This window comes from Talpa occidentalis, unplaced genomic scaffold, assembly GCF_014898055.3.
Source record: "Talpa occidentalis isolate TD23 unplaced genomic scaffold, MPIMG_talOcc4v2.1 talOcc4.2, whole genome shotgun sequence".
NCBI classification, from domain to species: domain Eukaryota; kingdom Metazoa; phylum Chordata; class Mammalia; order Eulipotyphla; family Talpidae; genus Talpa; species Talpa occidentalis.
Genome location: NW_023602073.1, coordinates 86,575,068 through 86,592,311, shown reverse-complemented (window position 1 = coordinate 86,592,311; position 17,244 = coordinate 86,575,068). Strand labels below are relative to the sequence as shown.

Here is a 17,244-nt window from a genome sequence, read left to right as displayed (position 1 = left end):
GAAATATTTGAACATTTGATGAGTTGGGATATTTATAACTAGACTTAACTAAGTAAATAAGATATGCTGAAGGAATAATCTGGCATCAATAGAGAATAAGCTAGTTGATTTTATTGGGCTTTTGCATCTTAGAATTCACATAAAATGAGAACAGATGTTTTCTTTTACTGTTAGTTTTGTGTGCTTTGGGTATTGTCATTTATGTCTAAAAAAAAGAATCAAGACTGTTGTGGTAATGTTCTGGAAGCTCCACTCATGGTAGGCCTTTTGCCAGGCCAAAGTGTAAAAAATAAACTTTTCTGTAATTATGTACATTCCTTTTTACTATTTACTATAATTGTTTTCTTATAATTCTTTAAAGTAAATAAAAATAGAAATTATGTAAATAATATTGTGACATGCCACCCTGTGCACTAGGTAAGTTCTTGGAAATGGATATATAAATCAGGAGTAGACAGGGGCTGGCTTTTGAAAAGCATATGAAAAATGCCAAAAACTAATTTATGCAGAAATTTTTGTTAGTGGTAGAGATGACCAAAGTTAAATCATAACATGAAAAGACAAATTTGAAGCCGGAGTGAGAGTGCTAGGGGAAAATTCAAGGTCTTTGTAGCAGCTAACGAAGTGGGGAAATAGAGGGGGTATTTAATTGCTGTGGACTTTTTTCTTTATCTTTTTCTTTTCTTTTTACTATTCAAAGCCTCTAGAAATACTTGTTAGTTTAGCATAAATGACTCACCGTCTTTATAAACTTTCTGATTCCTAGGAAACTATTCATGTAACAGTTTGCTCTGGTTATAGCCCAACAGATGGGACCCTTCTCCTCCCCCCCCCCAAAAAAAATGAAGAGGAAAGAAAACCACAGATAAAAAGGGTGCTTTTGAAGTAACATTTGCTCTTTCTTTTCTCTGTACCCTAGTCAGCAAATTCCATAAAGTGTCGCTGAATAATTACTATGAAAGATAAAGCAAGTGTATTTCATGAACCATGTTAGGTCAACTTGCTCATTAAAGAGAAGACTCTGCTCCAACTATTAATAATATTGACTCTAAAATAAGGTACAAATCTGATGTGAATCTTCAGTTTATTTTTATCTCTTTCTTAAGGACAGTACAAAGACCTTCTTGACTTCTTTCAGAAAGTTTGTCATCTACGTGTCCCAAACTTGCTGCCATGTGATCAACTGTTAAGAAACCTACAGTGTCAAATACATTTTCTGTTACCCACCTGCTACTGCTGTGAGCCCAATGGGCAGGATTTGGCCAAATCTGATAAAATACTTACTATTATTCAGCAATGGGGTTTCAGCGCAATAAGTGTGTGATGGCTCCTGTACACTTTACATCCTGTTTTCATAAGCTGTATCCTTAATAATTGACCAGGTTACATATCAGAAAGATTTAAAATGATTCATCATTTTACAAATTCTTCAGTAAGTTAATGATTTTAGAAAAAATACTTTTGTTTAGCAACTAATTTCAATGACAATATGAGTTTTTCAAGAGTATCAATGGAAGAAGATATGTGAATAGATTTCTCCCTGTAGTATAAAGTACAAAAACAATTTCTTAGTAAGCCATTTTAATTTTTATTTGTTTATTTAGTCTCCCCTTCAATTTGCATGTGTTAAAGAACTTAGAGGAAAACTATAGTGAGTAGGTATTTGAGGTCAGGCCTGGGATCAAAGCCTAGCTCTTCTATTCACTAGATGTAGCCATGTGATCCAGAAAAAGATATTTAATTTCTTTAAAACTAATTGGACTTATTTGTAACACTGAGAATAATGGTACCTACTTGTGTTGATGTGAATATTAATTTAAATAAAATGCTGTAGGTTAGTTACACTGTGCAATGCTTAAGAAACAGTTTGCCTCACAGCGCTGCGCTCAGCCCACATGGAGTGGCAGACCTCTCCTGTCTTGCCTGCTGCTCCCCTCAGCAGTATTTTTGGTTGTTTGCCTGTTCTGCTCCCCACTCTGTCTCTGGTGAATTCTCTCACCCTCCTGCACCTCTGGCCTGTACACCAGTTCATAAATCTTAAAAAAAAAAGAGTAAGTGAGAATATTAGAATGAGGAACAGTATGAATGTCATTAAATGTGATACATGGAAGTCTATTATTGTCTGGATTTTCCTCCCTCCAAAATAGAATTAAAGTGGTGTGAAGTAAACATTATTCATGGCAGTCTTGGTTACACTATTGAGAAATTGTGTTTTTCTCCCTCTTCATGTTATCTAATTTTGTTCTAAAACATTTCTTGATGATTTTGTTATCTCTGGGTACTTTTGCATTCCTGAGATAGAACAAGTGCTGATTGCAGACTTTATTGTGAAGATAAAGATAGTAGACCTTATTTGACTTACCAAGAAAGGACTAAAATCCATTTAAACATGTCAAAAGAAAAACAATTAATGCAAAATTTAAGTGTCATAAACAAAAAATATATGTTATGAGAGAATTAACATCAAGGATATAAAACATGAAATTTTTCCATTAGCCAAAATGAATTAATGTGGAAGAGAATAAGGAAATGAAGTTTTTGACCTGACTAGTCACATAAAATAATTAGGACATTCAAAAATGTGTGAAGGGCCTCCTTGGTGACGCAGGAGTTTAGAGCTATCAAAGTCTCAGAGCTATCAAGCTATCGCCATCTTCACGTCTGGGGAAGTAACATACATGGCTCAGCAAACCTCTCCTGTCTCACCCACTGCTCCCCTCAGCAGTGTATTTCAGCAGATCTGCCTGTTCTGCTTCCCACTCTGTCTCTGGTGAATCCTTTCACCCTCATCTCTGTCCTACACCCCAGTTCTTGTATACATAAATAAATAAAAATAAATATTTTTTAAAATGTGTGAAGTTTTTCCTGTAATTAATTGAAGTCATCAAATCTGTAATTAATACTATAGTTAGTGTTACTTATCATAATTCTGTTGCTCCAGTAAAAGCTATTAATACTATAATAAATTTAAAAAATACTATAATAAATTTATTTATTTATTTATTTATTTATTTTAAAGATTTATTTTTATTTATTTATACAAGCACTGGGTACAGTCAGAAGCACGGGAGGGTGAGAGAATTCACCAGAGCCAGAGCGGGGAGCAGAGCAGGCAGAAGGACCGAAGTACACTGCTGAGGGGAGCAGCGGGCGGCAGGGGAGGTCTGCGCGCCATGTGGGACCCTCCTCCAGTGGCCGGGGAGCAGCCGGGGATCGAACCGGCACTGCAGAGGCTGCGGGCAGCTTCGCAACCCAGCGCTCAACCGCTGCGCCACCGGGGAGGCCCTATAATAAATTTATTTTAAAGTATAATATTAGATTGAAATTTTTTAGAAAGATCTAAATACAGAGTAGGTACTAAGTGGACCCCGCAAATATGATTGAGTAAATTCCTGTAACATGTAGTTATGTATTTGTTCTATCCTAGGAATATCTTAATGCTGTAAATGCTATAAAAAATATAGAAAATCCAAGGAAATAAGACACAAACTCATGATACTTTCAGATACAAATGCCACATATGATTAAGTATGATTAAGTTTAAAATATCACCACCTCACTTCCTGTGCTTTGGAATTTGTCTGGAATTTCTATTAATTTGTGATCTAAATTAAAGTTGTCAGATCAATAACTGATGTACCATCCAAAAGAGATTTCAGATCGTACAGAGAAAATTATTTCAGATAAAAGGAATTCACATGTGGTGTGGTATCCTAGGGAATCACAGTTCAATTTGGGAAGCCCATGTGTCTCAGTTGTGATGTCTAACAGGTCAAGAGCTAAATTTGAAACTTTCTATTCATCACCTTCTTCTTCTTCTTTTTTTTTTTTTTTTGATGTGGGGCTGAAGTCAGCCCACTCTGCCCGCAAACAAGCTGTGATGAAATACAGTAGGTCTGCTCTGAAGTGCTCTGGCTTCCATTACAAAGAAGCATCTATTCTTTGTTCACCAGGAAGCACAAAAGATGCTCTTACATTCCAAGAACTAATCATTGAACGAACCAGAAAACAGGGATCCAGTGTTAAAGACCACTTCTCCGGTTTACATTATTCAAAGTTAGGGTGTTGTATAAAGTTCACACGCAAACAAAAGGGTTCATTTGATTATAAGTTCAGTTCAAAAACAGAACATGAATGTAGATTCCAAGATTTGTTGGAAGAATTGAATATTCATTATCTAAAAGGAAACATCACACTGTATTTATTTTTCTATTATAAACCTAGTGTTTTGCAAAGCTATCCTTAGTTTCTTAAGTATGGTTGGGTTCAGAGAGGAAATTTACTTTCAAAAAGCAAAGTCTCTGTATTTTATCTGGAATGAGTAATGAAATCTTGCCACTTAGCTGCTCAGAGAAAGGACTAAATTTATACTCTAAGTTTTAAAAAAGGCCCATGTGTTAAGCTACTATATTTAAGGGTTTAGGCAAATTTTAAAGTACAATCCCCTGCACCCACTGTCCCCCCCAGGGTAGTAGAACTCTCCTCATAGCATTTTGAGTCCTAGTCTTTGAGTTTAATATATTTGCTTGTAATGTACCTGTTGGTCAAGTTCTTTTGCTCAAAGAATTTGTAAAGCATTCGTCCAGAAAAAACTCGAATGTGTTGCCCATAGGACAAACTAGCTTTTGTTTTGTCTTGATTTTGAGATTAACCTGTTTTCTCCCAATTCTTTGTACTCTTTTTGTTATTACCATAAATTATGGAAATGAAAAGACCTGTTTTTTGAAAAAAAGAGGCAATGGAAAAATAATATTTCTTATCACTAAAAACTATACCACCCTCCTCCCTGTGCTTTTCCTCTGTCCATTTCGCCCTCCCGCCCCAAGTGAATTTTTCTGCACATTGGAACCATTTCAGTGGTTCCTGGCAGGGTTTGAAGTTTGGGTTTTCTGATGGACTTAATTTAGAATCACTTTTAATTTTATAACAATTTTAGATTTATAGATTTTTTGGCAAATACTGGGAAGGAAGCCAAAGCTTCCTTTATAATTAGCATCTTATATTAGTATTGTATATTTGTTATAATAAATTTATTATACATATATATTTTTAAAGATTTATTTATTCATTTATACAAGAACTGGGTTACAGGCCAGATGTGCATGCGGAAGGGTAAGAGTATTCACCAGAGACATAGCGGAGAACAGAACAGGCAGACTGACTGAAATACACTGCTGACAGGAGCAGCGGGCCAGACAGGAGAGGTCTGCCATTCCATGTGTGTATCTCCGTGGCTGGCCGGGATCAAACCCGCACTGCTGAGGCTGCAGACAGCTTCACCGTGCTGCTCTCAACCGCCTGTGCCACCAGGGAGGCTCTATACATATATTTATATAAAAATAAAATTTAGGTAATATAAATCTATTTATAACTGGCTATTATACATATGAATTTTAATTATAGTTAATAAACCAATATTACTGCATTATTATTTACTAAAGTTCATGCTTTATTCATATTTCCTCAGTTTCATCCTAACATCCTTTTTCTGTTCCAGGGTTCTAGCCGGGATGCTATATCACTTTTAGCAGTCCTACATCTTTATGCTCCTCTTGCATAACAGTTTTTCAGATTTTCATTGTTTTTGATGTTGATAGCTTAAAAGATTACTAGTCAAGAATTTTGTGGACTCTCAGTTGGGATGTCTGATGTACTTCTCATTATTAGACTTGGGTAGTGTTTTGGGGGAGAAAGACCACAATGGTAAAGTGACATTCTTACCACATCATATCAAAGATACATCCCATCAACATGCCTTAGCACTGCTGATGTTCTCCTTGATCAGAGGACCTGTTTGTCAGATAGAATTACATTTTCATTTTTACCTGAAAACAAATTTTTTCCTAAAGATTTTGATGATGCATGCATTTAAATATATAAAGAAGGTATCAGGGACTGATCCTCTGTTTTTCTTTATTAATAGCATTGTAAAGCAGCTATAATTTTCTTAGTAATGAGACAAGAATAATTTCAGTGGTGGTAAAAAGTTTTATCTTTTTTCATGTGTCATAGGTGGGAATGAGATCCCGAAACCAGGGTAGTGAAAGTTCATCCAATGGGCATATCTCCTGCCCCAAGTCCTCCATCATCAGTAATGCTGATGATAAAAGTCTCTCAGAAGATACAAAAAAGAAGAACAAATCAAATAGAAAAGAGGATACTGTCATGGCCTCAGGAACTGTCAAACGACATCTAAAACCATCTGGAGAAAGTGAACGAAAGAATAAGAAATCCTTGGAGTTATCCAAAGAAGACCTCATCCAGCTACTCAGTATAATGGAAGGGGAGTTGCAGGTAGAGTCAAATTTTCTCAACTACTGTGGTTCTGTTGCTAAACTATAGAATAAACTATGAACCTGTCTCACTGGATTGTGAGCTTCATGTGGGAAAGGACTATATTTTTAAAAATTTATTTCTAAATCCCTTGTGCTTGGCACAAGTTTGCACTGCATGAATACTTGTTGAATGAATGAATAAATCAATAGATGCTGATTCTAACTTTGAACTTCTCTAGAAGCAGAAAATTTCTTCATAGTATGATTTTAGTAATAATTTAACACAGGCCCCTGTACTTAGTGGCAGGTAAGCAATAAAGTTTTCTAATTTAGTCATTGAATTTAGTCATTTAGTCTACGGTTAAATACTGTAGAAAATTCATGATTATTAGAAGGGAGAGTTAAGATCATTTATTACTTTTACTTTTTTCCAGCGAGTACCAGAGAGATAGATAGGGGGAAAGACAGGGTAAAGGAGAGAGGGAAGAAAAAGGGAGGAAGAAAGGGAGAAATGAAGGAAGTGAAGGAGAGCTTTGCTTAAAACTAGCTATATTTAAACCAGCTTGTTCTTTTCTCATTTTGTCATAACTTTCAACTTTAATATTTTGTAACCTCGTAAGAGTTGAGATAAACAGAGCATTGTACTGTGAAGAACTAATACTTTTACAAAACATTTAAGTCTATTATTTCTTTTGATTTCAATAAAAATGTAGGTATTATTGTCTATATTTATAATGAGGAAACTGAGCCCCAGAGGATTAGGGTTTGTCCAGATGTGATTTGTGATTTGAGGCCTCCTGGTTCTTGCTCTTCTCACTTCACTGCCCATCATCTCCAAGTTGTTGAGCTGCTTGAACTAGGGCCCCATTAAGTGTAGGATTTTTAGGGATGTGAGAGAGAATTGGAATTTTTCTGAGTTTCTGAGTCCTGTACAATTGTATTCATGGAAGTGGGGAAACAAATTTTTTTTTTTTTTTTTTTTTTGTGAGAGACTGACTTAACAGTGGAGTTGCTGTTTTCCTTTTGTTTTTGTTAGGTTCTTAGCTAGAATGAGCCTCTAGGGGAATACTAACAATTGCATGTGATGAATCCTTTGTTAGCTCACTGGTACTGTTAGAATAGAGATCATTTGCAACCTAGCCTAAGCTTGAGTGGGCTAGTTGATCTGTTCCTGTTCTCATTTGTGTGTGCATACAGATAAGAAAACCCCTGGGGAAAAGAGAAATAGAAAACATGTAAAACTTCAGTTTAAAAAAACAAACATGATTGAGCTTACCATGTACGGCTGAGAAAAATTGCATTTGCATTTCACAGCAAAAGATGAAAATTTCCAGAGCACCATTACCAAAAATAGCTTCGCCTCTCCCAGAAATGTGGTTAATGTTTTGTCTATTAACATTTATGGTGTAAAGAAGCAGAATATATTACTCCAACTTTGTAAGCTGCTTCCAGCTGACAGCTATTGATCTGAGTGAAAGGTAGAAAGGTTACCTTTGGAAAGCTTCACAGAACAATGCCATTAGCTCACTTTTCCCCAGTGATAGTGATTCATGTGAAACCCAGGTCTGGGTTTTCCATTTTCTAATTTCTATATAAAGCTGTTATATCATGGTGGGTTCTTGAAGATTTTAAAGATTCATATCACTTCTATGTTCATAGGGTTGCCAGATAAGGTTCCAGAGTCTTGGCATGGAAAATATAAACTCCCACATACCCTGGACATTGAAGAAATTGGCTACAAAACTCCAGAGAAATGCATTTACTTTCTATAAGTCCTTATGAATACAGAATATCTTATCTTAAATAGTGGATATATTCCTGAGATGTAATAAATAAAGATTATAAGATATCTGTATAAAGCAGTGAGGGAAAAGAGAAATGAAAGACCTGTTTTTTTGTTATTATTTATTTATTTTTTAACATTTATCCTTTTTTAAAATTTTTTTAAACAATATTTGCTTCCCCCCACCCCCTGAGATTGAGTCCCCATAGAATTTCCTTCCCCAAGGCACCTGTGCACCATCACCACAGTCCCCTGTGCTCCTCCCTCCCTCCCTCTCACCCCTCTTCCTTCTCCTCCCCTGCAGGATGTCTCTGGTTTATAATTGTCTATTTTTGCTTTGTTGTGTTTTGTACTCATATTTTTTTTTACACTGATGTCTTATTTGGTTCCCCTATATTCCTGCTATAATTGAAATCATCCGATATTTTTGAAAGACCTGGTATTTTAAGGAATTTCATTTGAAAAGCAAATAATCCATCCAGCCACCCATATGTGCAAACACATATATATGTAAATCTATGTACTTGTCAATGCAAATTTTGCATTGTTAGATTTGTTAAAAATCAGAGCATTCCTATATTTAGAGCTGCAATTATGTGTTCTTGTAGCAGACACCTGTCCTTTATTAGCATTGTCACATGAGGGAGTATGTGTGCTAGAACTAAGAGTGGGAGGCAGTTAGCATTAGAAAATGTGAGTGGGCTGGTGAATATGTGGCAGCTATGTGCCAGGTTTTTCATAAGGGGGGAAGATCTAACTAAAGACCTGGTTCAGAGAGGAATGTCAGGGATATGACACATGAAGTAAATTACCCTCATCTCAGGCCTTTATGCCATTGGGCTGGAAAGGTATAAGCATTTAATGAGTTGTCTCTTAGACCTTCAAGGGCCACCTATTATTCTCCCTTCTGACTCCATAAGGGCTGTATGTGACTCAAATACTCTTACTCTGGAGGTGATATTCTAAGGTTCTATAAAATACTGGGATTGACATCTTTGAGATGTCTTATCTACCTTGTTTATACTATGAATATGAAACTGACACTCAATTTTTTAAAAAGGTTTATTTATGCATACAAGAACTGCGGTACAGGCCAGAGGTGCAGGGGGCTGAGAGGATTCACCAGAGAACAGAACAGGCAGATCGACTGAAATACACTGCTGAGGGGAGCAAAAGATGAGACAGAAGAGGCCTGCTGTGCCATGTGGGCAGCTCCCTGGCTTGCCAAGGATCAAACTGCAGACAGTGCTGTTCACAGTGCTGTTCTTAACTCCTTGTGCCACCAGGGAGGCCCTGACACTCAATTTATGTGACCCCAAAGTTACACAGCAATTTAGTAACATTTGCTCTAAATCCAAATTCCCTGTCAACTAGTCTAATATCCACCCCCACCATTCCATTTACACTCTGGAGATGTTCAAGGGTGGGTTTGAGGACCATTCTATTTTTTCCTTCATCTCCAGAATTCCAATTCTGAGGTCAAAGCCATTTTGTGAAAAGATGAAACCTTTTTTATTTTTTTAATTAATTAAATAATATATATTTTACATCATTGTTCATTTTTAAACAATGTTTGCTTCCCCCCCCCCTCAGGTATAGTCCACATAGAATTTCCTCCACCAATTCACCCATGCACCATCACCACAGTCCGCTATGATCCTCCCTCCTTCCCTCCCTCCGATCCCTCTCCCACCCCCTCTCCTGCATGATGTCAATGAGACCCTTTTTAAATAAAAGAAATTGAGGTAGGTTTCTTTTGCATCAGTAAGTAGAATTTGATCTAAGCCTTGAAGTTTAGTGATATCTGGAGTGAGAAAAGAAGGGAAAAATGGGGGTGCCAAATCGCAACAACTGGACTGTACTATCCTGGTGAGTTTCATATTCACTACTCTATGAGTAGTGTGTTCTGGAGTTGTGTAAGAAGTAGGGAGATTCATAGAGAAAAGGAATTATAATATTGGGGAGATAAGACCATGCCTGTAAGAGAGGTTCCCTGGAGAGGGAAAAGGAGTGGGTGGAGGCTCACTCAGGCTTCTCATACCAGTTTTCTCTCTCCAGACTTCTTTTTGGTCTCTCATTCTCTCCAACTCCATATCCATTGTTTTGGACATTATGGAAAATACTGTGTGTTTTCTGGTACCAGTGGTCTGCTACCTTTGCAATCTGTTGTGTGATCTATGGGAATTTGTTGAGGCAATGTTTTAAACATATCGTATTTATTCTGAGCTCTGACTTTTTGCATAATTTGAAAATTTGTTGTTTTGTTGGCTGGTTTGAGTATCCACTGATCTCCTGAAGGAAATTCTGGAGATGAAGGAAAAAATACCTTTAATGGAATATGTATTTAAAATGGAGTTGCCTTTTGGAAGAAACTTCTACATTTTGAGGAGTCTTGTTTAGAGTGGATGATGCGATGACCCTTGTTCTTGGAGAGGGGCATCTCCCAAACTTTTCAAGTCACACCTCGGCAGATGCATGACCATTGTTTCACCACAATGACTGGCCAGCATTGCCTGCATAGAAATATCTGGGATGGTTTCCATTATGACACTTCTGTCATTGACTGCTTCCAGTAACAAGCACTTTCTAATAAATTGGAACATTTTTACTCTCTGGGTGAAAAACTGGTTACATATTTCCCAGACTAAACTGAAATAATGAAATAGTACAACCAAACCATTGCTTGGGCACCATGATTAATTTCCCCTTGTATTTGTCCAAAAATAGCACTTTAAAGAAGCCAGTCAACTTGGCCGTACTAAAATCAACAAAAGTTCAAACGAAATGGTATTCACACAAAAAAGCCATAATAAAGAAAACTTGGCAGAAAGATATCCTTATACAATGATTCAAAAACAGGATATAAATTAATTGTTTTTCTTGATGCAAAAAGGAACTTAGCTATTTTATGTAGTAAATTCTCTTGATATAGCTCTTTAAATACACTTTAGAAAAACCAAACTCAAATTGGGTTTTATAATTTTTGCCATAGTTATTCTAGTCAATTATTTTCCACCAATGTATAGGCAGCTTAGAGAAAGCCAGATAATTTAATAGATAATATTCCACCATACCATTTGGCTTTGGTGTTTGTTAAGCTGTCAAAATCTTTGACACATTAAGAAATCTAATTTCATCCTGAGTGAATGTTAAAAGAAGGTGTATTTCAAAGATGATTTAAAAAATTTATAAAAATGCTTGTGAATTGTTAAATGTTTCCTATATTCTTTCCTTTTAGGGTTTCAAGTCATTTTCTTTAATATTGTTTACTAGTTTCTCATCACCTGCTCACCACTTACTGTAGGTGAGCCCTTTATCTGTTCTTCTGTATTACCAGGAAAGTCCATTTATTCTTAGGACATTTATTAATTAATTCTAAATTGATTGATCTCACAATATTTAAGAACTATTGCAGTGTTAGGAACCTGAGGAATGCAAAAATGAATACCACAACTACTTGTAACCAAAATTTAATGAGCTCTTACTCAGTGCAAGGATGTTTTTAGGCACGGAGTTTACAGCAGTCAGGAAAAAAAAGAGCTAATGTTCTGATAGAATAGATGATAATGTATAGGAATTAGTATTTTTTAGGATAACTGTAATACAAATTATGGGAGTACAAAGGATTTTGTAAATCTCAGGAGATAAATGAAAGCTTCAATTAAAAAAATGGACCTTGAAGGATTGGCAAGTTTGGGAAAGTTGAAGTAAGCTGAGGGACCACATGAGCAGAGTCAAACACAGAGTCGATGGGACAGTGTGGATCACATTCATCAGTGAGCTATCTTGGTAGAGAAGTACTTGGTGGAGGTAAAATGATACCTCCATTTGGAGACTACAAATAAGATATCCGAAAAATAACAGTCAAGAGTGGAGAGATGCACAAGCGAAGGCAGTCAAGAAAGAGGATATAAAATCAGCAGAAAGTTTTAATTAGGTGTATTGAAGGGTGTTCTTTGCATTTGTGAATCTGAATATCACTGTGGACACTTGGAGCTGAAGTTTTGGTGAATTTAAGCCTATTTTTAGTGGGTTGAGAAATGAAGGGAAGCAAAAGAAATAGATTTTCAACATGTGATGCAATTGAGAAAATCATTTTAGGGAGGTTAAAATTAATGAAATTTGCTGTTTTTTTCTGGCACAGAGGACACACTTAGTACACATTTGTTGACCTTCTGATTTGAAATCACCATATTGTTTTTCTCTCCTTTTGGGTTTTAAGTGAAACATGGGATTACGAGAAAGTAAAAGGCTAAAACAATGTAACTTGAATGCATGTCCTATGGGGAAACTGTTGTACATTCCAAAAGATTTTGTAGTTGATTTTATTACTGTTGACTTTGGACCTCAGTTTACTCCCTATCTGTACAATGGGTATATTTCCTTCCTTCTGGGGTTATTGTAATTGATACACTTAACCAAATATAAATGTTATTTGGAGGGTTTGGGATAAGAAAGGGTAACAGTAAAAAAGGATAACAGCTAGAGAAAGATAGTAGCCAGAAAGAAACTCAGATCAAGGGAGAGATTTAATGATGAAAGAGACTTGACTGTGTTTATGGGTAAGGGGTTATAAGGAAAGAGCAAGAATTTGGGTTGATCAGAGGAGTCTTGAAAGGGGTAGGACAGAGAATCAAAGGTGTGGTTTGAAGGCTGACCTTGGTTTTGACCTTGAAAAGAAGGGTGACCCTGCATGTTCTATCACAGATGGAAGGAGAAAAAAATGGGTAAGGATGAAGACAATGTCTGTAGCAGAGGAAGGGGCAGCTGAAAGAGATCTTCCTAAAGCCTCAACTTTAACAGGAAGAAAAAGACAAACTAATGTTCTGCTGAAAATGAGGACACCTAGATCAAATAGTGATCTTAAGAATAATTATGTATCAATACATGCTGTATCATGGCTAGGGGGACGTTAGAGAAGGTGATTATAGACAAATAGGACAGTGATTAGTGCAATTTAGGATTCAGTCCACAGAGAAACACCAGGCTGTTTAGAAGCCTGAGTATATAGGGGGGAAATATATTTTAGCACTGATCATCTAAAGTGGCTACAATAGAAGGATAGAAGAGATGGTGGAGAATGTTGATGAGTTAACCTTCAGCAAGGGATAGGTATTGGGAGGAATGAGCAGGTCAGTGGGAGGATGGGTACGAGAGGACTGGATAGACTTGAAGTTGAGCTAGTTGCACTTGGGATTTCTGTGTGATGCAGTTTAACTAATGTGAGGTCTGGGGTGTGGTTCGGAGAGTGGAAGTGAAGGCAATTAGATTTAATGAGGTCAAGGAATGGTAAAGTTGGATATTGGCTAAATCTCCCACATGAATGTTGAAAGCTCCTAGGATGATGGTAGGATTTGTAATGGAGAGTAAGTCTGTATCATGTAATAAATATGAGGGTTTGGGACCAGGAGGTCAGTCATAACTGCTGCCAGACTACTTTTTCTAAAGTGTTTCTCTTTTTATTTTCTGACATGAGCATGTCTTTTTGTTACTCAGAAATTTGTAAGAGGTCTCTAGACCCTATCAGATTGAAACCTAAATTGCTCAGACTGGTCTGCAAAAGTTATTTATTAACTGACTCCTCCTTAGCTATTAAAACTTGTCATTAGTGATACTTAACATGGCCATTCCTTTCCAATCAGGCAACCTCTGTATTCTCCCCCAGTACTGACACATACAGTCACATATGCTATCTCAAATACTACCACTATCCCAGTGTTCCCCGCCTCCCCCCTTTTTTTTTATATTTCTTCTACCTTGAGAGTACTTATAAAACTTATAAAACAGAAATTTGGGTTCTTTAGGAAAGCTCAGGTCATATTTTTGTCCTTGTTTTATCCTGTATTTCCCTCATGTACTGATTGACATTTCTTTTCTTTTTTTCATTAAAGACTTAATTTTTATAGGGAAGTTTTAGGTTCACAGCAAAATTGATAGGACAAAACAGAGTTTTCCCATATACTCCCTGTCCCCACACATGCATAGCCTCCCCAATACAGCATCCCCCATCAGCTTGGTACATTTGCTGCAATTGATCACCCTGCACTGACATAACATCATCACGAAGGTTCATAGTTTACATGCGGGTTCCCTCTTGGTGTTGTGCATTTTATGGGTTTAGACAATGTTTGATAACATATATTCATACTGTAGTATTATACAGAGTATTTTCACTGCCCCCCAAATCCTCTGTGATCTACCAATTCATTTTTCCCTCATCCCCATTCCCAATATTTCTATTAGAGACCACTAAAGGATTACCTCCCCTATGAAGTCTTTTCTAGTTACTTACTCCCCAGAACTTGTGTTTCTCCCACCCTGAAATCCTACATTATTTTGGTAAACCTATTTGACTTAGTATAAATCAGAGAATTCTATACATACACATTTGCTAAGGGTTTTTTTTTTTTTTTAAATCAGCTGTGACCCTTTTTTTTTTTTTTAAGATTTATTTATTTATACAAGCACTGGGTACAGTCAGAAGTGTGGGAGGGTGAGAGAATTCACCAGAGACAGAGCGCAGAGCAGAGCAGGCAGAAGGACCAAAGTACACTGCTGAGGGGAGCTGCGGGTGGCTGCGGGGAGCTGCGCGCCATGTGGGACCCTCCTCCAGTGGCCAGGGAGCAGCCGGGGATCGAACTGGCGCTGCAGAGGCTGCGGGCAGCTTCGTAACCCAGCGCTGAACCGCTGCGCCACCGGGGAGGCCCATGCTAAGGGTTTTATATTTTATTTTTATCTGTTGTGTGAAAGAACTTCTTGAGAGAAGGAGTTTTGTCTAAGCACATCATTGTTAATCTATTGGTAACTGATAACTAATATTGGAATGTCCTAATATTTATACATTTTATGAGACTGTTATAATTTTAATGCCTGAAAAAATTGTGAACTATATAGAGAGAACATAAATATAATAATACAGGTAATGTTATTGAATTAAAAGTAATGTTCTTAAATATTTACAATGAAAATCTTATTACAATAGTGATTCTACTTTTCTGTCATCTTTAACCAGAGGTGTCAAAACTCCATTGAGCATGGTGATCATTAGTTCAGATGGAATTACCCAGAGTAACCACTCACAATAGGCTTATCCGGACCTCCCCGGTGGCCCAGCCGTTGAGCTCTGGGTTGCGAAGCTGCCCGCAGCCTATGCAGCGCCAGTTTGATCCCCGGCCATTGGTGAAGGTCCCACATGGCGTGCAGACTTCTCCTGCCGTGCCCGCTGCTCCCCTCAGCAGTGTACTTCAGTCCTTCTGCCTGTTCTGCTCCCTGCTCAGGCTCTGGTGAATTCTGTCACCCTTCCGTGCTTCTGACTGTACCCAGTGCTTGTATAAATAAATAAATAAATCTTTTTTAAAAAATAGGCTTATCCTACATGGGTACCATTTATCACTTTTTATTTCAGGGATGGCTTTTCTTTTCCTAAGTGAGTTCCATTTGTCACATGGTAAGGCCTTCTGTAGAATTTCTTTGCTTCTAAAGAAAGAGGCTTTTAGTTACTCTGCGTGGCTTTTTAAATTGATGACTCACCTGCACTTAATATGCTCCATCTTTAGAATCTCAGGCTGAGGTCACCCTGAGTGAAACTTCCCAGTGAAATCTCACACCACCATGCTGAGAATGGTATGTCTTTGCTAAGTTTAGGAGACAGCAAAGAGACAGTTTGCTTTTTTATTAAAATCAGGACCAGATTTGATTCTTTGTGGAATACAGTGTTTCAGCATCTCATGTGTCTAGTAGTAATGTCAGTATTTTGGCAAAGAGCTTTTGCGTTTGATTTTCATTGTTCAGGTAGAATATTTTTATTTATTTATTAAAAATGTTTATTTATTTATACATACAAGAACTGGGGTACAGGCCAGAGGTGCCTAGGGTGAGAGGATCCACCAGACATAGAGTGGGGAGCAGAACACGCAGATTTTCTGAAGTACACTACAAGACAGGAGAGGTATGCTGTGCCATGTGGGTTAGCAACCTGGCCAGGGTGCGAGGGGGATCAAACTTGGCTGCAGTGGTTGTGTATAGCTGTGGTTGTTCATAGTGCTGACACTTAACTCCTCTTACCACCAGTGAGGCCCAGGTAGAATATTTTTAATACTTCTAATATAGAGACGGATATTTGGCTTCTTCAATGAAAATTACTTTGCACTATAGTGGAGAAATTTGGTTTTACTCAGAAATGTAAAAATTATATTCATAAAATAAATCTTTTTTATTATTTTTATGAAACTGAACATGGAAAAATGCTATTGATAAATAGGGGTATTATGTAAAAAATGGAAATTTCTACCCTTACATTACTGTAGCCTGTATTTTCCTCATTGAAAATAGTTTCTGTTACTTGAATAAACAAAGCTATATTCATCTAACTTACCTGTGTAAATATTCCCTAATTATTTGACTCCTGGGCTCTTGTACAATCATTTTTAAGTAAAAGAATTTATATAGATAATTTACAGGAATTTGGAGCATGATGAATTTGTAAGTCCAGGATGACTTCTAGGAGATATGTCAGGAAGAACACTGACAGATCTGAAGTTCAGAGGAGAGCTAAGATCTAGACGCATGATAGTCAAAAGTATTTTCTATGTAGAAGGAAATGTCTTCTATCTGTGCTATCCTACATAGAGCCATGAATCACATATAACTTGTGAGTATTTGAAATATGCCCAATATGACTGAGGAAATGAATTTTAGATTTTATTAGTGATAACTGGGCCTCCTGGTGGTGCAGTGGGTTGAGCACAGCGCTGTGGGGCTGTCCGCAGCCTCTGCAGCGTGGATTTAATTCCCGGCTGGCCAAGGAGATTCCCACATGGTGCAGCAGACCTTTCCTGTCGCACCCGCTGCTTCCCTCAGCAGTACTTTTGGTCTGCCTGCCTGTTCTGCTGCCCACTCTGTCTCAGGTAAATCCTCTCACCCTCCCGTGCCTCTGGCCTGTACCCCAGCTATTGTATAAATAAAAAGTAAGTCTTTGAAAAATAATGTTTAAAAATAAATAAATAAATTTTATTAGTGAATTAATTTAAACTTAAGTAACCAAATTTGGCTAGTGGCTACTGTATCAATAGCAGGAATATAGAGAAATAAACATGGTACTCATCTGAGGAGACCAGAGTTGAAGCCAAGGGATTGGAGAAAATCAAAGGTAAAGTCTAAGGGCAAGACCCTTAGAGAGTACCTACA

General features: G+C 37.2%; 1 protein-coding gene across 19 annotated transcripts in view; it reads left to right on the top strand.

The window, feature by feature from the left end:
* The window catches only part of FILIP1 (filamin A interacting protein 1), a 259,100-nt gene that overhangs the window by 149,915 nt on the left and 91,941 nt on the right, over positions 1 to 17,244 (top strand). For all 19 annotated transcript variants that reach the window (XM_054698939.1, XM_054698937.1, XM_054698951.1 and 16 more), the window contains one exon: positions 6,013 to 6,294. In XM_054698939.1, the coding sequence (XP_054554914.1) occupies positions 6,013 to 6,294 (282 nt within the window). The remainder of the gene's footprint in view (positions 1 to 6,012; positions 6,295 to 17,244) is intronic.